A 25,682-nucleotide genomic window follows, 5' to 3' on the forward strand; every position below is an offset into this window, starting at 1 on the left:
TTGTATAGCGCTTTTCTACCTTCAAGGTACTCAAAGTGCTTTGACACTATTTCCACATTCACCCATTCACACACACGCCGATGGCGGGAGCTGCCATGCAAGGCCCTAACTACCACCCATCAGGAGCAAGGGTGAAGTGTCTTGCTCAAGGACACAACGGACGTGACGAGGTTGGTAGCAGGTGGAGATCGAACCAGGAACCCTCAGGTTGCTGGCACGGTCACTCTCCCAACTTCGCCACGCCGCAGTTATTTGACAGTTATTTAAATATAACTCCTAAACCATACATGCAAAATGGCTAGTAATGCCTGAAATAATGTATCTTTGTAAGTTTTAAAAGAAACGTAAGATTTTGTAAGGTTTGCAAATACAAAATTTCGTTTTTTACTCAATATGATAGTAATGTTCTTAGAATCCTGAGATAATCTGAAAAAAGCAATAAAAATGTATTCAAACATAACTTTAAAACCAAACATGCAAAATGTCTAATAATGCCTGGAATAATGTATCTTCGTGTGTTTTACTAAAAAAATTATCTTTTGTAAGGTTTGCTAAGACACAAATTAGTTTTTTTACTCAATATGACAGTATAACTGTCATACTAAATATGAAAGTTATATAGACATAACTCCAAAACCGAACATGCAATATGTCTAAAAATGTCTGTAATAATGTATCTATTTGATTTTTACGAGAATCAGGTGTTTTGTAAGGTTTACAAATACAAAAATGTATTCCACAAAATGAGCAGTTTTGCTAGATAGATGTTTTTTTACTCATGTTTTTGTTGTGGTTACGGCCGAAAATGAAACGTGTTTGCTCCGTAAAAGTGATGGATGTAATTGATGTCCTCGTTAAAGCATCTCGAAAGACGTTGCAATGAACAGTGTTGACGATGATTGTTTTATCTGTTAGGGGCGCTTGTCGTCAGCTGTCATTCACAGTCGCATTGCAAAATCCTGCAGAACAAATAGTTATGTTGTTTACAGTCAGATTGGATTCTATTTTGTGCGCGGCATAGATTTGCTGTGCGCAGAGGCGCGCGCACACCTTAAAGGTAACGTTGCCGACACCCCCCAACAAAACTATTGTTTTTGTCGTCGCTCTCTCTGACCTTCTGGAGGGCGATGGTGCTGACGTGCAGCTTCTTCATTGGCCCCGCCTCCACGGGGCCGCTGACCAGGGCGTCGCCTTGGTTACCGCGGAGCTGGCGGTGCTGGAAGATGAGAGGGTTCTCTTCCTCCTCTGCCAGAGTGTAGCCCTGTTATGCACACACACACACACACACACACACACACACACACACACACACACACACACACACACACACACACACACACACACACACACACACACACACACACACACACACACACACACACACACACACACACAGACACACACACACAGAGTTGAACAAGTGCACACTCTTCCTAGCTAATGATTAGCTAATTATTTGCGTATGTTGCAGAGAATGTTTTGCTTGATTACAGTATTGTTTGCATCAATCCAACATGAGGTGATGTGTCTGGAGGCCTTACGCATGCAATCAATGTCACTTAAGAGGAACTGTGCCAGTAGAAACTCAGGAAAACTAGAAATAATGGGAACAAATGATCTGTTTTTCCTGCATAACAACAAACTAATACACTAATATTTGTTATTAGTATTATAAAATATTATTAGCACTATAGTATAACATATTATTATTAGTTGCTCCAGTGCTAACCGTACAGTCACTGAGAAGCCAGTGTTTACCCAATAACGTACAATAGCTAACACTTCACATTCCAGGTGATTGGTGTGCGACCAGTCATGTTGAACAAAAAACATTGATCGTATTATGTGTTTTAAAATTTGAGCTTTGAGCAGCGGACTTCCGTAGTTTAGTCAGCACAGAATGCAGAGCAGTTTTGGTGAATAATGTATATGAGGGGTGTTTTTTTTTATCAAGAATGGAGTATGAATCAAATCGTGACCACCAAGAATCGAATCAAAGATTCACAGCCCTACTGTACATGTCTGTAAGTGTCAATTTTGTTCTGGTAAAATCTCGTATGTTCAACATTTGTACATACCGCTATGCTAGTTTTCGTTAGTCTGTCCATTGTATGTTAGCATTAAGCTAGTAGCATTAAAGCCAACTTTTATCCTGTATGGTTATTTCAGTTTATACCAAACAGTATTGTTGATTTAAAATGATTCCTACACGTATTTGTAGGTGTATATTAATGTACTTTCCTTTGTGTGCTGACTTTAACACTAGCTTCATAGTGGAGACGAGAGATCCACCGATATGTTTTTTTTCAGGGCCGATATTGATTCGGATAATGAGCAGTCTGGGAGGATGATAATGAATATTTGGAGGTGATATTCATTTGCGGTAAACGTTATTTAAACACCAGTAAACATCTGGACAGTGTCCTTGCAGTCCTTCCATTTAGTCCTTTCAACCGGAAGTAGAAGTGCCGTTTCCGTCTTCTAGCCGTCCACAGCGGTTCTACTCGTATGGATTTTTCATTCATCACTCCAAGCAACGTTGGTAAGTCTTACAATATAACTAAAACAATTCTTACTTACAAAACTGTCCCATGTGTGATGTCTGCAGGAGTGTTTTCATGCATATTTGTACGTGCTATCGTAATGTAATGACACCAGCCTCGTTAGCATTAACTAATATGCTAAAACATTTACGAGTGTGTGTTAGTATTATTATCTTACAATGACATTATTTTTGTATTGTTACACTTTCACAAATTCCTGTTTTCACAAAGCTGATTAGAGAGCTAGCTTGCGCAGCTAGTGGGTCAATGATGATGACTTCTGTTTTTTTTGATCAGCCGTTTTACTACCGCTTGTTGGGATAAGTATATTAAAACCCATATGGCACCAATTCCCGGTACCGAGGAATCGATCTAATTTTCGGTTACATCTGGACAAAGCTTTAAGTTGTTTTTTTGAACATTAACATTATTTTGAACATGAGGAAACGTGGAACAAGTATCCATCCATCCATTTTCTACCGCTTGTCCAAGTAGCGACATAATATTTTATGCGGCGCTAATGTTGTGGTTAAGTTAGCAGCAAAAAACATCAAACACCTTTATTACGTGTATCCAAGAGGAGCATCAACATTTGCATTTCAAAACATAGAACATTTGCGATCAAAAGTTTACATACACTTGTAAAGAACATAATGTCATGGCTGTCTTGAGTTTCCAATAATTTCTACAACTCTTATTTTTTTGTGATAGAGTGATTGGAGCACATACTTGTTGGTCACAAAAAACATTCATGAAGTTTGGTTCTTTTACGAATTTATTATGGGTCTACTGAAAATGTGAGCAAATCTGCGGGGTCAAAAGTATACATACAGCAATGTTAATATTTGGTTAAAAAAATTTTTTCATCTGACCAGATAACTTTTTTCCAGAAGGTCTTATCTTTGTCCATGTGATGTCAGATGAAACAAAAATGGAGCTGTTTGGCCACAATACCCAGCAATATGTTTAGAGGAGAAAAGGTGAGGCCTTTAATTCCAGGAACACCATACCTACCGTCAAGCATGGTGGTGGTAGTATTATGCTCTGGGCCTGTTTTGCTGCCAATGGAACTGGTGCTTTACATGGGACAATGACAAAGGAGGATTACCTCCAAATTCTTCAGGACAACCTAAAATCATCAGCCCGGAGGTTGGGTCTTGGGCGCAGTTGGGTGTTCCAACTGGACAATGACCCCAAACACACGTCAAAAGTGGTAAAGGAATGGCTAAATCAGGCTAGAATGAAGGTTTTAGAATGGCCTACCCAAAGTCCGGACTTCAACGTGTGGACAATGCTGAAGAAACAAGTCCATGTCAGAAAACCAACAAATTTAGCTGAACTGCACCAATTTTGTCAAGAGGAGTGGTCAAAAATCCAAGCAGAAGCTTGTGGATGGCTACCAAAAGTGCCTTGTTGCAGTGAAATTTGCCAAGGGACATGTAAGCAAATATTAACATTGCTGTATGTATACTTTTGACCCAGCAGATTTGCTCACATTTTCAGTAGACCCATAATTGAGTTCCGGTTCTGGTTCACCGTGCGTGACTACTCGCTGACTGCTCGCTGTTGCGAAAAAGGCTAAGTATTGCTCTATCTGTGTGCTTTTAATTGTTCTACAGCTTTCTTTACTACTTCTCAAACATATTTAGTGGTACTATTTACTTGCAAATCACCCGATCTCTGTCTCACCACCCCTCCCTCAGCTAGCTAGCTGCTAAGCTAGCGCGGAGAAAGGCAGCGCCGTTCGGAAGGAAGCTACTCCCGCACACCGCGACCACTCCCCGGAAGACAGCAGGAACTTCACTCGGTGACAGAAAACACCTTGAGTAATGGCTTCCTGCGCGTTTTGCACCTTCCTCACGGAGAGGTTGGCTCTGCTAGAGGGCCGTGTCCGCCAGTTAGAGCTGAGTAATCTCGTAACTTTAGATGTTGCGGACACATCTGCTAGCGTTAGCTGTAGCGAGCTAACTAGCCCAGCTTGTAGCAGTCCTAAGCGGCCTACAAGCTACCGTGTACCGGTTGAGACGCATAATAGATTTAGCTCTTTAGCTAGTCCTACACCCCAGTCTACCGGGCACCACACCTTAGTCATAAGGGACTCCATCACTCGAAACATAAAGCTTAGCAAACCAGCCACAATTAAGTGTATTCCCGGGGCCAGAGCACCTGACATTGAAGCTAATCTTAGGGAGCTAACTCGCAACAGGCCTAGTAAACACGTACGACAGGCTAATCGCACCACTAGTTATGCAAATATTAAAGATTAAAAATTAAAGTACCAATGATTGTCACACACACACACTAGATGTGGTGAAATTTGTCCTCTGCATTTGACCCATCCCCTTGGGGAGCAGTGGGCAGCAGCGGCGCCGCGCCCGGGAATCATTTTTGGTGATTTAACCCCCAACTCCAACCCTAGATGCTGAGTGCCAAGCAGGGAGGTAATGGGTCCCATTTTTATAGTCTTTGGTATGACTCGGCTGGGATTTGAACTCCAACCTACCGATCTCAGGGCGGACACTCTAACCACTAGGCCACATATAGTTGTACATGTTGGCTCCAATGACACTAGAATGAGACAGTCAGAGATTACAAAGAGAAACATAGCCAGGACTTGTGATCTCGCCCGAAAGATGTCCAGGCATCGAGTAATTGTCTCTGGCCCCCTGCCTGCGAGAGGCAATGATGAGAGATATAGCAGGTTAGTCTCGCTTAACAAGTGGCTGTCTATCTTCTGTAGACAACAGGGACTAACGTTTATTGATAACTGGCCCTCTTTCTGGGGCAAACCAGGCTTGCTGATGAGAGACGGCCTTCACCCTAACCAGGAAGGCGCCATCATCCTGTCTAGGAACATAGACTACTGTTTAAGTCTCACTTGACTGACTACACTAGAGCAAACCCGGTCACAGGCAATTACAAAGTCTGTTAGTCCGGGTGAGGAGTCAGTTAAGCTAGAACTAGCCAGCGCCAGGCTGGATAATCCATGTACGCATAGCAATTCTCTTAGAATAATACACAATTCACATAATGTTTTTCTGTTGTGACTGTGTCAGAGGTAGACATGCATTCTACTGAGGTGGCAATTTATGATGTGTCCAGTTTATCGCAGCACCAAGCAAACAATCGGAAAATTCCCGTCATATCAATTCCTAGATATGGTCGAAACTATTTAAAGTGCACTACGCATAATAAACGCAACATTGCAATATTGCTACTACGAATAATCTCAACAAAAACTCGTCAAAACAGCCCAATACCTATAATATTGGCTTTTTAAACATAAGATCATTGTCTCCCAAAGCGTTATTAATTAATGAGGTCATTAGAGACAACAATCTTAACGTCATTGGTCTTACGGAAACCTGGCCCAAACCAGACGATTTTTTTGCGCTAAGTGAGGCATCTCCTCCTAACTATACGAATGCGCATGTTGCCCGTCCTCTTAAAAGGGGAGGGGGTGTCGCACTAATATACAATGAAAACTTTAACCTTACCCCTAACCTAAATAATAAATATAAATCGTTTGAGGTGCTTACTATGAGGTCTGTCACACCGCTACCTCTCGACCTGGCTGTTATCTACCGCCCCCTGGGCCCTATTCGGACTTTATCAGTGAATTCTCAGAGTTCGTTGCTGATCTAGTGACGCACGCCGACAATATAATCATAATGGGGGAATTTAATATCCATATGAATACCCCATCGGATCCTCAGTGCGTGGCGCTCCAGACCATAATTGATAGCTGAATAATACATGAACCCACGCATTGCAACGGTAATACGATAGATCTAGTGCTTGTCAGGGGTGTCACCACCTCCAAAATTATGATACTTCCATATACTAAAGTAATGTCCGATCATTACCTTATACAATTTGAAGTTTTGACTCATTGTCAACAAGCTAATAATAATAATAACTGCTATAGCGGCCGCAACATTAATGCTGCTACAACGATGACTCTTGCTGACCTACTGCCTTCGGTAATGGCACCATTCCCAAATTATGTCGGCTCTATTGACAACCTCACTAACAACTTTGACGATGCCCTGCGCGAAACCATTGATAGTATATCATCGCTAAAGCAAAAAAGGGCTCCTAAAAGGCGCACCCCATGGTTTACAGAAGAAATTAGAGCTCATAAATTATCATGTAGAAAGCTGGAACGCAAATGGCGCGCGACTAAACTTGAGGTTTTCCATCAAGCATGGAGTGATAGTTTAATAACTTATAAACGCATGCTTACCTTAGCTAAAGCTAAATATTACTCAAATCTCATCCGCCTCAACAAAAACGATCCTAAATTTCTGTTTAGTACAGTAGCATCGCTAACCCAACAAGGGACTCCTCCCAGTAGCTCCACCCACTCGGCAGATGACTTTATGAATTTCTTTAATAAGAAAATTGAACTCATTAGAAAGGAGATTTAAGACAATGCATCCCAGCTACAACTGGGTTATATTAACACTGATACGACTGTATATACGACGGATACTGCCCTCCAAAATAGTCTCTCTCTTTTTGATGAAATAACAGAGGAATTATTACGGCGTGTAAGTGGGATAAAACAAACAACATGTTTACTTGACCCACTTCCTGGGAAACTTATCAGGGAACTGTTTGTATTATTAGGTCCATCAGTGTTAAATATTATAAACTTATCACTTTCCTCCGGCACTGTTCCCCTAGCATTCAAAAAAGCGGTTATTCATCCTCTGCTCAAAAGACCTAACCTCGATCCTGACCTCATGGTAAACTACCGACCGGTGTCCCACCTACCGTATATTTCGAAAATTCTCGAAAAAATTGTTGCACAGCAGCTAAATGAACACTTAGTGTCTAACATTCTCTGTGAACCTTTTCAATCCGGTTTCAGGGCAAATCACTCTACGGAGACAGCCCTCGCAAAAATGACTAATGATCTATTGCTAACCATGGATTCTGATGCGTCATCTATGTTGCTGCTTCTTGATCTTAGCGCCGCTTTCGATACCGTCGATCATAATATTTTATTAGAGCGTATCAAAACATGTGTTGGTATGTCAGACTTAGCCTTGTCTTGGTTTAACTCTTATCTTACTGACAGGATGCAGTGCGTCTCCCATAACAATGTGACCTCGGACTATGTCAAGGTAACGTGCGGAGTTCCCCAGGGTTCGGTTCTTGGCCCTGCACTCTTTAGTATTTACATGCTGCCGCTAGGTGACATCATACGCAAATACGGTGTTAGCTTTCACTGTTATGCTGATAACACCCAACTCTACATGCCCCTAAAGCTGACCAACACGCCGGATTGTAGTCAGCTGGAGGCGTGTCTTAATGAAATTAAACAATGGATGTCCGCTAACTATTTACAACTCAACGCCAAGAAAACAGAAATGCTGATTATCGGTCCTGCTAGACACCGACATCTATTTAATAATACCACCATAACATTTGACAACCAAACAATTACACAAGGCGACTCGGTAAAGAATCTGGGTATTATCTTCGACCCAACTCTCTCGTTTGAGTCAACACATTAAGAGTGTTACTAAAACGGCCTTCTTTCATCTCCGTAATATCGCAAAAATTTGTTCCATTTTGTCCACTAGCGACGCTGAGATCATTATTCATGCGTTCGTTACGTCTCGTCTCGATTACTGTAACGTATTATTTTCGGGTCTCCCTATGTCTAGCATTAAAAGATTACAGTTGGTACAAAATGCGGCTGTTAGACAATTGACAAAAACAAGAAAGTTTGATCATATTACGCCTATACTGGCTCCCCTGCACTGGCTTCCTGTGCACTTAAGATGTGACTTTAAAGTTTTACTACTTACGTATAAAATACTACACGGTCTAGCTCCAGCCTATCTTGCTGATTGTATTGTACCATATGTCCCGGCAAGAAATCTGCGTTCAAAGAACTCCGGCTTATTAGTGATTCCCAGAGCCCAAAAAAAGTCTGCGGGCTATAGAGCGTTTTCTATTCGGGCTCCAGTACTCTGGAATGCCCTCCCGGTAACAGTTAGAGATGCTACCTCAGTAGAAGCATTTAAGTCCCATCTTAAAACTCATTTGTATACCCTAGCCTTTAAATAGACCCCCTTTTTAGACCAGTTGATCTGCCGTTTCTTTTCTTCTCTCCTCTGCTCCCCTCTCCCTTGGGGAGGGGGAGTTGCACAGGTCCGGTGGCCATGGATGAAGTGCTGGCTGTCCAGAGTCGGGACCCCGGGTGGACCGCTAGCCTGTGCATCGGTTGGGGACATCTCTGCGCTGCTGACCCGTCTCCGCTCGGGACGGTTTCCTGCTGGCCCCACTATGGACTGGACTCTCGCTGTTGTGTTGGATCCACTGTGGACTGGACTTTCACAATATTATGTCAGACCCACTCGGGGGGGGGCGGGGGGGGGGTTTACCCACATATGCCGTCCTCTCAAAGGTTTCTCATAGTCATTCACATCGACGTCCCACTGGGGTGAGTTTTTCCTTGCCCGTATGTAGGCTCTGTACCGAGGATGTCGTTGTGGCTTGTGCATCCCTTTGAGACACTTGTGATTTAGGGCTATATAAACAAACATTGACTGATTGATTGATTGATAATAAATTCATAAAAGAACCAAACTTCATGAATGTTTTTTGTGACCAACAAGTACCGTATTTTTCGGACTATAAGTCACAGTTTTTTTCATAGCTTGGCCGGGGGTGCAAATTATACTCAGGAGCGACTTATGTGTGAAATTATTAACATATTACCGTTAAATATCAAATAATATTATTTAGCTCATTCACGTAAGAGACTAGACGTATAAGATTTCATGGGATTTAGCGATTAGCAGTGACAGATTGTTTGGTAAACGTATAGCATGTTTTATATGTTATACTTATTTGAATGACTCTTACCATATGTTACGTTAACATACCAGGCACGTTCTCAGTTGGTTATTTATGCCTCATATAACGTACACTTATTCAGCCTGTTGTTCACTATTCTTTATTTATTTCAAATTGCCTTTCAAATGTCTATTCTTGGTGGTGGATTTTATCAAATAAATTTCCCCAAAAAATGCGACTTATACTCCAGTGCGCCTTATTTATGTTTTTTTCCTTCTTTATTATGCATTTTCGGTAGGTGCGCCTTATACTCCGAAAAATACGGTATTTGCTCCGATCACTCTATCACAAAAAAATAAGAATTGTAGAAATGATTGGAAACTCAAGACAGCCATGACATTATGTTCTTTACAAGTGTATGTAAACTTTTGATCATGACTGTATACACACATTTATATATATATATATATACACACATAGGTTTGTATATATACACACATACAGTTATGTTCATAATAATAGCAGTGTGTTTAAAAAGGTGAGTAAACCTCAAAATTCTTCAAATAAATTGTATTTTAATGAACACAAATGCATTGGGGACACTGCACATTCTATTTCAAAGCCAGAAAATTGGAAAAAAGTAATTGGATTTGATAATATTTTACAGAAAGTCAATAAATATAAAACAAAAAAATAGCAGTGCTGACATATTTCTTTACAAAACTCAAATGTACCATATAAACTAAGAAAGGCTTGCATATTCAACTTTCTTGAGGATCATTAACTAATATTTAATTGCATAACCACGGTTTCTGATAACTGCTTCACATCTGTGGCACATGGAGTTGACCAACTTTTGGCACCAGCCAACAGGTATTGCAGCCCAGGACAATTCGTTCCACAATTCCTCTGCATTTCTTGGTTTTGCCTCATGAACAGCATTTTTGTATCAGCCCACAAGTTTTCAATGGGATTAAGGTCCGGGGATTGTGCAGGCCACTCCATGACTTCTTCCAGTATTCTGATGTACTAAAACTGATCCATGATCCCAGGTATGCGATAAATAGGACCAACACCAAAGTACGAGAAACATCCCCATATCATGATGCCTGCACCACCATGCTTCACCGTCTTCACTGTGTACTGTGGCTTGAATTCAGTGTTTGCAGGACGTCTGACAAACTGTCCGTGGCCCTTAAACTCAAAAAGAACAATCTTACTCTCATCTGTCCACAAAATATTACGTCATTTCTTTTTAATCCAGTCAATGTGTTCCTTGGCAAATTATAACCGCTTCAGCACATGTCTTTTTTTTAACAATGGGACTTTGCGGAGGCTTCTTGCTGGTAGCTTGGCTTCACATAGACGTGGTCTGATTGTTACAGTACTCACAGGCCATCTTAGATCTTCTTTCATCCTCCTGGAGCTGATCATTGGCTGAGCCTTTGCCATTTTGGTTATTCTCCCATCCATTCCAATAGTCGTTTTTCTTTTTCTTCCTCGCCTTTCTGGTTTTGGCTGCCATTTTAAAGCGTTTGATATCATTTTAGCTGAACAGCCTATCATTTTCTGCACTTCTTTATAGGTTTTCCCCTCTTTTATTAATTTCTTAATCAAAGAACGCTCTTTTTCTGAACAGTGTCTGGAACGACCCATTTTACTCTGTTTTTAAAGGACAAATGCACAGCCAGCATATGCAGCGTCAGTTGCCTTGAAGCTTAAATAAGGGCCACCTGTTTAACACCTTTTTTTCCCCACATAATCAATGACGTCACTTATGGAACTCAGCACTGCTATTTTTTTGAACACGCCCTTTTCAGTAAATGATTCAGTTTCACAGAATCAGCAGCATGCATGTCATGCCTGTTGGTTTTCTATACCTTTACTAAACATTCTAGAAACTTACTTGCAGTGTAGAAGTTGAAATTCTAACAAAAACAGTGATTTATCTTGCTAGTGATGTGGGACTGCTATTATTTTGAACACAACTGTATATATATAAATATATACACATATATATATACACAGATATACACATACATATACATATATACACAGGTATGTATATATACACACATATACACAAGTAAAAAAGCTGTACAAAAAAGCATTGCATCACTTGAGAAGTCGGCACAAGAGTTGCCATATTCTTTTAAAAAGTTGGTAGCGTTATGTCACTGTGCGTCAGAGAAGCCTACGTAAGCACGCTGCAGTGTCCTTCCATTTAGTCCTTTCAACCGGAAGTAGGAGTGCCGTTCCGTCTTCTAGCCGTCAACAGCGTTCTACTCGTATTGATTCTTCATTCATCACTCCAAGCAACGTTGGTAAGTCTTACAATATAACTAAAACAATTCTTACTTACAAAACTGTCCCATGTGTGATGTCTGCAGGAGTGTTTTCATGCATGTTTTAATGACACCAGCCTCGTTAGCATTAACTAATATGCTAACACATTTACGTCTGTTAGTATTATTAACTTACAATGACATTCTTTTTGTATTGTTTCACTTTCACAAATTCCTGTTTTCACAAAGCTGATTTGAGAGCTGGCTTGCGCAGTTAGTGGGGTCAATGACGATGACTTCTGTTTTGTTTGATCAGCCGTTTTACTGCCGTGTTACAGACACCGTTTGGAAACATTTAAGGTATGTAAATTAATATTTACAGAATATTTCTGTGTAAATAACTAATTTCACAACGTATATATCTGCAGCTTATATTCTGGTGCGACTAATATATGGAAACATATTTTTAACTTTAGAATTCAGTGGGTGCGGCTTATAGTCCGGTGCGGCTAATATATGGAAAATATTTGTTCCTCTAAAATTTTGTGGGTGTGGCTGTGCGCTCAATAGTCCGGAAAATACGGTAAATGATTTGAATGCCTCTGGACAACATATTAAATGCTTTTTAAGGCCTTAATTGTCTCAAATATCCACTTAAATACTTAAATATAAATGGTAAATGGGTTATACTTGTATAGCGCTTTTCTACCTTCAAGGTACTCAAAGCGCTTTGACGCTATTTCCACATTCACCCATTCACACACTAATGGCGGGAGCTGCCATGCAAGGCCCTAACCACCACCCATCAGGAGCAAGGGTGAAGTGTGTTGCTCAAGGACACAACAGACGTGACGAGGTTGGTAGAAGGTGGGGATTGAATCAGGAACCCTCAGGTTGCTGGCACGGCCACTCTCCCAACAGCGCCACGCCGTATTTTTACTGCTTTTAATGACCCACCAAAACCATATATTAGCTTTTATTCCACTTTTTTTTTCCTAAGTAGTATTTTTAGAACGTGCGGCCCGCACTTTGGACACCACTGCATTATAACAAATTATGAGATGAAGTCGCCCCCAGACGTCACCAATAGATTGCCAATGGGTGGTAAACAACTAACTCTAAGAATATGACGTTTTGTTGCACATGAGTGGCCTGAAAATGGTGTTTGGCGTAACATCAAGCGTGGACTGACCTTCACGATGCGACATATGAGGATGTCGTAACGCTGGTTGTTGATCCGGTGCTTCAGCATCACCTTGTTGACCATGGGAATGAAGATCTGGTACTGCAGACGAGAGGAAGGGAAAGCAAGTCAATAAAAGTGTGCCTAATTATACAGTTTAGCCTAAATTCCTCCTAAGCCAAATAAATGAGGATCAAACTGGTCCGACAGGAGATCAAAAGCTTGCTTTTCGCATGTTGCCAGACGTGGCTACGCCAGGAATGCTAACGATAGCGTTGATGACTGAGGAGGGGGCAGCCGTGACCTCATCCCCGCTCATAAATAGCAGCCCCCCCGTTGGCAAACACCGGTCCGTCACATGGGTCCGTGACGTCAGCGGTCTGGCAGGAAGTCATAAAAGGCCGGCAGTCTTCTAGCGCAGTGTTTTTCAACCACTGTGCCGCGGCCATGAGATACAGCCTGGTGTGCCGTGGGAGATTATGTCATTTCACCTATTTGGGTTAAAAATATTTTTCGCAAACCAGTAATTATAATCCGCAAATAATGTGCCGATGTTGAGTGTCAGTGCTGTCGAGAGCTCGGCAGAGTAACCGTGTAATACTCTTCCATATCAGTAGGTGGCAGCAGATAGCTAATTGCTTTGTAGATGTCAATATGGTTTGTCATTGTCTGTCTATCTGTGTTGGCCCTGTGATGAGGTGGCGACTTGTCCAGAGTGTACCCCGCCTTCCGCCCGAATGCACCTGAGATAGGCTCCAGCACCCCCCGCGACCCCAAAAGGGGCAAGCGGTAGAAAATGGATGGATGGATGATCACAATATGCAGACAACAGCGGGAGGCAGTGTGCAGGTAAAAAGGTATCGAATGCTTAAAACAAAAATAAACAAAAGGTGAGAGCACCTAAAAAAAGGCATTGAAGCTTAGGAAAGGCGATGCAGAACGAAACTACAACTGAACTGGCTGCAAAGTAGTGTTGTAACGATACCAATATTTTGGTACTGATACTAAAATTATTTTTATACTTTTCGGTACTTTTCTAAATAAAGGGGACCACAAAAAATTTGCATTATTGGCTTTATTTTAACAAAAAATCTTAAAGTACATTAAACATATGTTTGTTATTGCAAGTTTGTCCTTAAATAAAATAGTGAACATACTAGACAACTTGTCTTTTAGTAGTAAGTAAACAAACAAAGACTCCTAATTAGTCTGCTGACATATGCAGTAACATGTTGTGTCATTTATCTACCTATTATTTTGTCTACATTATTAAAGACAAGTGGTAGAAAATTAATTATTAATCTACTTTTTCATTTACTGTTAATATCTGCTTATTTTCTGTTTTAACATGTTCTATCTACACTTCTGTTAAAATGTAATAATCACTTATTCTTCTCTTGTTTGATACTTTACATTAGTTTTGGATGATACCACACATTTGGGTATCAATCCGATACCAAGTAGTTACAGGATCACACATTGATCATATTCAAAGCCCTCATGTGTCCAGGGACCTATTTCCTGACTTTATAAACATAAAATAATTTTTTTTTTTAAAAACAAAAGAAGATTTTGTGATGCCAAAAAAATATTGACATAATCATAGTAGTATCGATAATGACTTGATATGATTACAGTAGATGTTAGGTGTCGATCCACTAATGGCGTTTGTTTACATTTTGATGCCGGTGAGCTACGGTGTGTAGTGAAGCATGTTTAGCTATTCCTCGTCCTCCAGTACTTGTAAGAAACGTACTATAATTTACTTTGAGGATTAGTAATTCAGAAGTAGCTAAAACACTGGGGGATGGATGTTAGCCGCTAGCTAGCTAGCCATGTCTTAAAGCACCTCTTCCTGAGGGTGTTTCAGTGTTATAACTTCACCTTTATTGTTAGTTTTTAAGCCAAAATGCGTCCATTCTCCCTTTTCTGTCTACACACTGTCTGCTTGTAAGTACTCTGTGTGTGTGCGCTGCCGAACATGCTCCTCTGCTTGTAAAATCAGCAATGTCAACACGTGACTTCGACACGGGCGCGGGGGGGGTGCGGGACCGGTACGTTTCAGAGACTGTATAGTCCCGAAAATGATTCATTAGTATCGCGGTACTATACTAATATCGGTATACCGTACAACCCTCCTGCAAATGAACAAAAACAGAATGCTGGACGACAGCAAAGACTTACAGCGTGTGGAGCAGAGATGTGTCCACAAAGTACATCCGTACATCAGTGGTCCCCAACCACCGGTCCGAGGACCGGCACCGGTCCGTGATGCATGTGCTACCGGGCCGCGCAGAGACATTAAATAATTTATAACCGACCGCATTTTCCCCTACTTAACGTTCACCAGTCCCACCAGACACACCAATAAGCTTGTTCATAGATGTATTATAAAACTCCTAATAGGAAGTTGCCATTTGCTAGATTTGTTACATCTTTGTTACATGGGACAATGCACATTAGTGAAGTGAATTATATTTATAGAACGCTTTTCTCTAGTGACTCAAAGCACTTTTACTTAGTGAAACCCAATATCTAAGTTACATTTAAACCAGTGTGGGTGGCACTGGGAGCAGGTGGGTAAAGTGTCTTGCCCAAGGACACAACGGCAGTGACTAGGATGGCGGAAGCGGGGATTGAACCTGGAACTAAGGCTGAAACGACGCGTCGACGTAGTCGACGTCATCGGTTACGTAAATACGTCGACGCCGTTTTTGTGCGTCGACGCGTCGCATATTTACGTCACACTACCGTCATGGCGAAGCGCAAAGCAGACGATCAAAGCAGACGATGCGAGCGGTGCGAGCGAGGGGGAAAAATCACGCCAAAAGTCGTCAAAAGTGTGGAAGTATTTCAATACACAGTCTAATAATGTTGTTGAATGCACACTGTGTCGAGCGTAAATGGCCTATCATAGCAGCACAACGGCTATGAACGAACATTTGAAAAGAAAACCATCAACCATCAACTAGTCAATCGTCCGCGTGAGCATACGCTGTCATCATTACACAAAAACATGAATGTGTCATTTGTATCTGCTAGGGGTGTAACGGTACGTGTTTTGTATTGAACCGTTTCGGTACGGGGCTTTCGGTTCGGTACGGGGGTGTACCGAACGAGTTTCTAAGCTAAAGCTAACTTTAGCTGCTAAAGTCTTAACAAGCTGCTTCGCTCCTGCCTCTGTCTCAGCATGCAGCATTGTCCCACCCACACAACCATCTGATTGGTACACACGAAGCATTATCAGCCAATCAGCAGTGCGTATTCAGAGCGCATGTAGTCAGCGCTTCAGCGTGGAGCAGATAGGTGTTTAGCAGGTGAGCATCAGGCAGCGGACTCTCCCCAAATGATAATAAACACCTCCCAGTCAACTACTAGTAACATCCCTATGAGCCAGTTGACCTTCTAGAAACGTAAACTGCAGCTCAGCTCACTCGCAGTCCTGGCTTGAGGTGAAGGCTAATTACCTCCCAGTTCCAGCCACATCGACCCCTTCTGAGCGCCTATTTTCAGCTGCTGGGAATATTGTAAACAAGAAAATAAGCAAAGCATGTAGACATGCTAACCTTTCTTCATTACAACTGTTAGTCACTCACTGGAATGAGTAGAATTGGTTATTGTGTACTGTGTTGGACTGGATGTTTATTTTGCACATTTTAAAAGCAATACTTAATGTTTACAGTGCTCCAGAATATTTAGAATGGCACTTTTTTGTATTGGATGTTTATCTTTATTTTTGCACATTTTAGTAAATAAGCAATACTTTCACTTTTGTTGAAATGTTCACACTGTTACAGAATATTTCGTTTTACACTTTTTTGTATTGGATGTTTATCTTTATTTTTGCACATTTTAAAGCAAAATAAGCAATACTTTTACTTTTGAAATGCTTATACTATTGCAGAATATTAAGATTTGCACTGGATGTTGACTTTTATATTTGCACATTAAAATGCAAATAAGCTACTTTTAATTTTGTTAAAGGTTAAAAGTTTTAAATGTTTACATTGTTACAGAATATTTAGTCATGTTGTTGTCAATGTTGACTGAGTGGCCATACTTCTTTTTTTTTGTAAATAAAAGCCATGCCTTTTGAAAAAACTGGCCTACATTAATTTTTTCATCTTCATTTTGAATAAAAAAATAATCGGTAAAAGGAAAAATAATCTATAGATTAATCGAAAAAAAAAATTCTATAGATTAACCGATTAATCGAAAAAATAATCTATAGATTAATCGATAGAAAAATAATCGGTAGCTGCAGCCTTACCTGGAACCCTCAAGTTGCTGGCAAGGCCACTCTACCAACTGAGCTATACCACCCCATTAATAAACATATAAAATGTAAAGGGGCCAAATCGTAGCCAAAAGCTAGGTTCCATCTGCAGGTTGATGACCTAAGATCAGGGCAGATCAGGAACGAAGTGACCATAGTAGTTAAAGTGCATAAGGCAGGTGGAGAAGTGCTAAATTGTTGCATATAATAATTGTGCTGAAGGAAATAAATACCCATCTCCTTTGGCCTAGTAAGTTAAAGTGCTGGTATTATTGCACATCGTCCTACTACATAAGTAGTTAGCAATAACAGATGTATTTACGCATGTACAATTGGACCAAAAAAGCTAACATTAGTGTATTTATGTATGAAATATTGCACAAAATATGAAAACATAACTTTTAGAAATCTATTGGAACTAATGTCAAGTATTTCTAGCTTTCTTAATCTGTATATCCATGCTCTTGTCCTTGAATGTGATGTATCACCTATAACCCATCAGATACTAAAGCCAAAAAAAAGCCTACTACTAGCAAAAATGAGCAAAACACAAAAGTCTATGGAGAACTTTTTTGCAAAGGGAAAAGGCCAGGGGCTTACACTAATTGAATGGTATGGTGAGTTTTTTCATCTATTCATTTTTCATGCACTTATTTGCCATATCTATCTGCCACACGTGGAAGGCCGGTCCGTGAAAATAATGCCTACATTAAACCTGGTGCAATAAAGGTTGGGGACCCCCGCCGTACATGACATGACAATCAAAAATGCCCACACAAAGAAGGATAACAACAACTGAAATAGTCTTGATTGCTAAAACAAAGCAGGTGCGGGGAACAGCGCTCAAAGGAAGACATGAAACTGCAACAGGAAAATACACTACACACAGGAAGACACCAAAAAAGTCTAAATAAGTCACAGCGTGATGTGACAGTACTTTGAGACTAGTATAGTGATGCATGCTTGGTTATGGTTTAAATTCATATCCAACTACTTTTTATTGTCAATATCGAGTTTAATTTTTTAATGATTTCTGCCGGTGGTGTGCCTTCGGATTTTTTCAATGAAAAAAAATGTGCCTCGGCTCAAAAAAAGGTTGAAACACACTGGTCTAGCTACCTTCTTGCCCAGCTGGAACACCAGCGAAGACAAGGTGTCCATGGAGGTGGAGCGCAGCTCTGGCGTGCTGTCCAGCGTCCTGACGATGGGGTGGATGATGCGGGAGGCGTAGTCGGTGAAGTCCAGGGATTCTGTCAGCCTGTCCAGAGTCTCCAAGGCAACCCTGACAGGGTAGTCACACAAAAAACGACAAAGATGGTCTGCGACACATGGGAAATAAAACCTGGATGTTTGCCAAAAGACGTGGAAGCTCTCAGTTTGATGGCTTTGTTTTTTGTCGGCGAATAAGCTAAGCTAATGTTGCGTCCTGCTGTCCCAATCCTTAATGTTATGTTGTTGTATGTTGGGATAAGTATATTAAAACCCATATGGCACCAATTCCCGGTACCGAGGAATCGATACCGGTACTCGACGGTGCTAATTTTCGGTCCTTTCGTGAAGGTTCATGAGGTAATAACCATAGACATCTTATAAGTAGACGCAGCATTGGTTGCTGTGACGCGAGAAATTGGGCCACCATCTTGAAGTGGTGATGAGGAGCCGGCAAGCAGCCTAAACTGACAGTTGACAGGTTGAAAACAAAGATGGTGTTCAGCGTTTTCCTGCTCAAATGAGCGGACTGTTGAAAATAGGAATCGGGGGATTACTTTTCACAAGTAAGATTTAACATTAACGTACTATTGGTTGTATTTTGTGAAAAGAATATTACCACAGAGTTGAGAAGGAGCAAAGATCATTGCCGCTAGCAATCAAGAGTATGACCATAATAGTAACCATAATAATAACCATAATAATAATTCTGAATCCAGTGAAACAGATTGGTGGTTTTAGCTGATATAAAGACTTTCAGGTGTTTATATATGTTTATGTTTAAGTATTTGGCAGACGCTTTTATCCAAAGCGACATACATAAAAAATACATATAAAACAATCAATGTAAACATTATCTTAAGGGAAGAATGTAATACAAAATATCAATACAAAGTGTCAAGACAGAATAAACTCTCTGCTGCTGCAGCAACAGAGATACAGTCTATAGGTTTAATTGATTGATTGAAACTTTTATTAGTAGATTACAAAGTAACACATATTCCGTACAATTGACCACTACATGGTAACACCCGAAAAAGTTTTTAAACTTGTTTAAGTCGGGGTCCACGTTAAGTCCCTAAGATATATAGATATCTAATGTCATCATACATTGTTTATGTAGGATATACGCATGTATATACTGTATAACCTAATCATATTGTTTCTTCAATTTAAAAATAGCTGACCGTTTTTTTCCCCCTTCTCTGGGATTATATTCCCAGTTTTGATCTCGGACGTCTGGTCACTTATAGCATATAAGAATATTCTATTACCGGTACTGTTAAGCAAACTATGAATAATAAAACATGTGTCCTTTATCATAGCTACATGTATGACAAAAAAGCGTGTGAAAATCAGTGGTATTCAGTGAGGTAAGATTAATTAAATGCGCTGACAGTTCATTGCTCCTGCCAAATGAATTGCACTGAGTGGAGCGGATCATCACTCCAAGATGGCGGCCCGCGTCTCGTCAGCGCCAGTAGGCAGTAGGGCTCCATGCTGCGTACTCTTAGCAGATGTCTATGGTAATAACTATCAATTTGTTTATTAATATCATTTAACGTAAATTATATTTTCTTACACTTTGAACCCTGCGTCTTACGAAACAATGCGGCCAATTTGTGGATTTTTCTTTGCTGATGGTAATATTACAAATAGTTAAAAAAAAGAAGAAAAAAAAGAAAATACATAAAATACGGTATGTGTGTTATTGTTTGTGCCATGGCGCCATCTTTTGGATGAGTTTGCTCACTGAAGGTGGTGCAGTGTCATTCCGTTTAGTCCTTTCAACCGGATGTAGAAGTGTCGTTCCCTCTTCTAGCTATCCATAACGTTTCTACTAGTATGGATTCTTCATTCATCACTCCAAGCAACGTTGGTAAGTTTTACAATATAACTAAAACAATTCTTACTTACTAAAGTGTCCCATGTGTGATGTCTATAGGATTGTTTTCATGCATATTTGTACATGCTATCGTAATGTAATCAAGCTGGCCGCTTTAGCATTAGCTAATATGCTAAAATGTTTACAAGTGTTAGTATTAACTTACAGTGACATTCTTTTTGTATTGTTTCAGTTTCACAAATTCCTCAGTAAATTCACCAAAACGTCACCGTGGAGTTATTGAGTCTGTTTAGCTAATTGGAGAGCTAGCTTGCGCAGTTTGTGGGTCCATGACCATGACTTCTGTTTTTTTTGATCAGCCATTTTACTGCCGTGTTACAGACACCGTTTGGAAACAATTAAGGTATGTAAATAAACATTTACAAATTTACAGATCCAGCCCGCCAGCGTCCAAAATCAGGCCCGCGGGAAGTCCCAAGTATAAAAATAAAATTAAAAATAAAAAAATTAAAAATAATTATTTTTTTCTGTCTTTTCTTATCCACTTTGTAGCGCTTGCTACTCACGGTGTCTCCTAGCCGCTCAGGCAAATCATATTGTCTAAAAATGCATTTTCTCATCGATAACGTGACATCATCGTGCGCGCGGAAAGTGCGCTATATATATATAATATATATAATATATATATATATATCCCATATATATATATATCTAATATATATATCAAATACATATATATATATCAAATACATATATATATATATATGTATGTATATACATATGTATGTATATATATATATATATATATATATATATATATATATATATATATATATATATATATATATATATATATATATATATATATATATAAATCAAATACATATATACATATACATATAAATCAAATACATACATACATATATATATATATATATATATATATATATATATATATATATATATATATATATATATATATATGTGTATGTATGTATGTATACTGTATATACAGTATATATATATATATACACACACACAGCCCGGCTCGCGGCCAAATTGTTTTAACCCAATGCGGCCCCCGAGTCAAAAAGTTTGGGGACCTCTGCTCTATAGTATGGAAATAATATGTTAATTCAACAGTAAGTTGATAATAACATCCGTGCTCTCCAGTTGTGTTATATGTTTTCATTTGCAAGTATGCATTAATTTCCATTTGTCCTGGGCGTGTTGCCGTGGTCAGGAAGTAGTCTTTGCCATTGAGTTGAGTGTGCCAATTTTGTCTTTTGTTGAGTCCTACAAAGTGTTTATACTGTAAGTATTGCACTTCTTATTAGAGGTGGGGAAAATAATCGATTCTCTGATCCATCATGATTAGAATGTGGAAGATTCTGAATCGATGGACAAATGTCCAAACATCAATTATTTAGGTATGTTAATAATAATAATAATAATAACTGGGATTTATATAGCGCTTTTCTAAGTACCCAAAGTCGCTTTACATGTTAAAAACCCATCATTCATTCACACCTAGTGTAATGTAAGTACTCTACTGATTACACACCAGCTGTTTTATGTGTAACATGCATCTTAGTTGTAGTTTTCATTACCAAATTGGGAGGGGTTAAAATCACCATGAAACAATTAGTAATGCTAATTAGTAGCATGTATATGAATTTCCAATGGCTATTAGCATCAAGCTAATACATTTTAAAAAGTGGAGCTTTACTTTACTTGTTGGCATGGACAATTACAACCTTAGTCAGACTAGTCAGTCTTTGCCCACCAAGAGCTCTAACCGGACATGTTGTTACATGCGACCTTGGGATCAAAATGTGGTACCGTTGGATTTTTTGTGAATAGTGCCGCCAAAATTCAGTCAGTACCTGTAAGATTGGTACTGGTTTCTACTTGTGACATCTATTGTGTTGGACAAGTAAAGAGTGTACATCTAAAAAGTGCTTCTTGGAGACACATACAGCTCATTAGCATTAAAGCTACAAACCGATGATACATTTTGCTGGATTAGATATATTGACCTCCAAATTATTGCTGATAAACTGTATTATTGTCAACATCATTTAGAGACCGAACTAACCAGTGATGTAATGATAATACATATTCATAATACAAGTACACCCTTTCAAATGCAATAAACTTGTATTTCTTGTGTATTTTAACAATGCAATTGAAATGTAAACTTTTAAATAAGACAAACAAATCATAAAAGAAATATACTTAGTTACTTGAATAAAAATCACAAAAGCAATAAAAAAGGTTTTGTCTTTGTTAAGGAGGGGCTGGGGGACCCTCAAATGTACACAAGCAGAACAATAAATAAAATGGCTAAATCAAGTTATACCGTAGTGACCAAAACTATCACAGTATTTATACATACTCAAATATTTTTAATAATTAAAATAAATAGCCATACAATATACATTTTTGTCAGAGGACACGTTAAATATTCCTTTATTATTTTTATTTATCTTCTTCCAGATTAATTTGTAAACGTTTTGGAATGTTTTTTTATTTTTATTTGGGTGAATAGTTTGTTTCACTTCCGGTTTATGTGACGTCATGGTGGTTCACTTCCTGTTGAAGGGACGTCCGTCTGTGTCAACTCGACACTGTGGAGTTTATATGGATGACCGCACGGCCTTCTTGTTCAGTGTCAATATTAGAGCGCCACACCATTCCATTCAGAATCTATACTTTTTTTTAATAACATTGTAGTTCTATGATGAACTACATTCCTCCATAAACAACTCTAATACATTTCTATATTACTTTTAAGAAATTGGTTTTGTCGAATAAAATGCTACCCAAACGTTTACTAAAGTCAAATACAAATGAGGCAACAAGAGAAGTATCTTTTCTAAAGAAAATGTGTACAGCAGATATAGATCATCTACATCAGGGGTGTCAAACGTACGGCCCGCGGGCCTGAACAGATTTTATCCCGCCTGCGGGATGAGTTTGCTAAGTATAAAAATGAGCCGAAATTGTTGAATGAAAGAAACCGCTGTTCTAAATGTGTCCACTAGATGTCGCAATAGCAATTCTTTGTATCTCTGTAGATGATGCTACATATGTAAAAAAAATAAAAAATAAACCACATGATGTTAAGAAAATGAGCAAACTACATAAATAACATCCTGTAATTTGATTTTGATATTATTATTTTATCTTGATAGATTGAAAATTAACACCAATGAGTTGACTGATGAACATTATCACATAATTTATTCAGAAAGTATAAATAACAACAAATAAAAGATAGAATACTATTAACCGCAAATATGTAAGTGTAAAAAAAACAACAACAACATTATGATTTGTACATTTTCAGAAAGTGCTTATTCTATTTTTAAACTAAGAAAACAATATGAATTTGTCTTTATTTTGAAGTTACCGTGCCGTGATTTTACCAGTCCGGCCCACTTGGGAGTAGATTTTTCTCCATGTGGCGCCCCCATCTAAAATGAGCTTGTCACACCTTATCTACATCAACATGATGATTTGTCTGAGTGGCTGGACAGGACAGATTGGGGGGGGGGGGAAACTTTTTTTTTTTTTTTATGGATTAAGAATTGTTACAAACAAGAATCACGAATAATCTGTAAAAATCGATTCCTTTTGACACCCCTAGTGAATACTGCATCTTAGATGTTTAGGCAGTAATGTGTTTATACAAGTTTGGATTGGCGTATCACGTTTCTGAACGGGGAAAGACGTTAATGTCTCTTGTTTTAATGTTAGCATTTAAGATAAGTAGCAAGCTAACGCTAGTCCTTCCATTAGTTCATCAAAGTGTGGTTATCAATCACAGTTTTTCCATCATTTTAATTGAATACGGTGAGATTAGTTTTTAACCGTGTCTGTGTATGTACAAAACCCAAAAGCAGTGCAGTTGTCACGTTGTGTAAATGGTACATAAAAAGAGAATACAATGATTTGCAAATCCTTTTCAACTTATATTCAATTGAATAGACTGCAAAGACAAGATATTTCATGTTCACACTGAGAAACTTTGTTATTTTTTGTTGAAAATAATCATGAACGTAGTATTTAATGGCAGCAACACATTGCAAAAAAGTTATCAGAGGGGCATTTTTACCACTGTGTTACATGGCCTTTCCCTTTAACAACACTCCGTAAAGGTTTGGGAACTGAGGAGACACATTTTTGAAGTGGAATTCTTTCTCATTCTTGCTTGATGTACAGCTTAAGTTGTTCAACAGTCTCCCTTCTGCTATTTTAGCCTTCCAATTGCACCACACATTTTCAATGTCTGGACTACAGGCAGGCCAGTCTAGTACCCGCACTCTTTTACTATGAAGCTACGCTGTTGTAACACGTGGCTTGGCATTGTCTCGCTGAAATAAGCAGGGGTGTCCATGATAACGTTGCTTAGATGGCAACATATGTTGCTCCAAAACCTGTATGTACCTTTCAGTATTAATGGTGCCTTCACAGATGTGTAAGTTACCCAAGCCTTGGGTACTAATACACCCCCATACCATCACAGATGCTGGCTTTTGAACTTTGCGCCTATAACAGTCCGGATGGTTCTTTTCCTCTTTGATCCGGAGGACACGACGTCCACAGTTTCCAAAAACAATTTGAAATGTGGACTCGTCAGACCACAGAACACTTTTACACTTTGCATCAGTCCATCTTAGATGAGCTCGGGCCCAGTGAAGCCGGCGGCGTTTCTGGGTGTTGTTGATAAATGGCTTTGGCTTTGCATAGTAGAGTTTTAACTTGCAGTTACAGATGTAGCGACCAACTGTAGTTACTGACAGTAGTTTTCTGAAGTGTTCCTGAGCCCATGTGGTGATATCCTTTACACACTGATGTCGCTTGTTGGTGCAGTACCGCCTGAGGGATCCAAGGTCTGTTTACATGCAGTGATTTCTCCAGATTCTCTGAACCTTTTTGATGATATTACGGAGCGTAGATGGTGAAATCCCTAAATTCCTTGCAACAGCTGGTTGAGAAATGTTGTTCTTAAACAATTTGCTCAGACATTTGTTGACAAAGTGGTGACCCTCGCCCCATCCTTGTTTGTGAATGACTGAGCATTTCATGGAAGCTGCTTTTATACCCAATCATGGCACCCACCTGTTCCCATTTATCCTGTTCACCTGTGGGATGTTCCAAATAAGTCTTTGATGAGCATTCCTCAACTTTATCAGTCTTTTTTGCCACTTGTGCCAGCTTTTTTGAAACATGTTGCAGGTATCAAATTCCAAATGAGCTAATTTTTGCAAAAAATAACGTTTCTCAGTGTGAACATGAAATATCTTGTCTTTGCAGTCTATTCAATTGAATATAAGTTGAAAAGGATTTGCAAATCATTGTATTCTCTTTTTATTTACCATTTACACAACGTGACAACTTCACTGCTTTTGGGTTACGTAGTACAAACGCCCACATATGGAAAACTGACCCACTTAATTTTCATTTATCATTCGGTTCATCAACTTATCGAATATCAGCCCTGGAATGTTGTGTTCTC

General features: G+C 39.3%; 1 protein-coding gene across 2 annotated transcripts in view; it reads right to left on the reverse strand.

Moving 5' to 3' along the window:
- mtor (mechanistic target of rapamycin kinase) overlaps window positions 1-25,682 on the reverse strand; it is a 361,262-nt gene that overhangs the window by 225,743 nt on the left and 109,837 nt on the right. For both annotated transcript variants that reach the window (XM_062057517.1, XM_062057510.1), the window contains exons 23-25: window positions 18,223-18,385; window positions 12,837-12,929; window positions 1,115-1,261 (exon numbers count right to left, since the gene is read on the reverse strand). In XM_062057517.1, the coding sequence (XP_061913501.1) occupies window positions 1,115-1,261; window positions 12,837-12,929; window positions 18,223-18,385 (403 nt within the window). The remainder of the gene's footprint in view (window positions 1-1,114; window positions 1,262-12,836; window positions 12,930-18,222; window positions 18,386-25,682) is intronic.

The sequence above is a fragment of the Entelurus aequoreus genome, linkage group LG01 (assembly GCF_033978785.1).
Source record: "Entelurus aequoreus isolate RoL-2023_Sb linkage group LG01, RoL_Eaeq_v1.1, whole genome shotgun sequence".
In the NCBI taxonomy this organism is placed as follows: Eukaryota; Metazoa; Chordata; class Actinopteri; order Syngnathiformes; family Syngnathidae; genus Entelurus; species Entelurus aequoreus.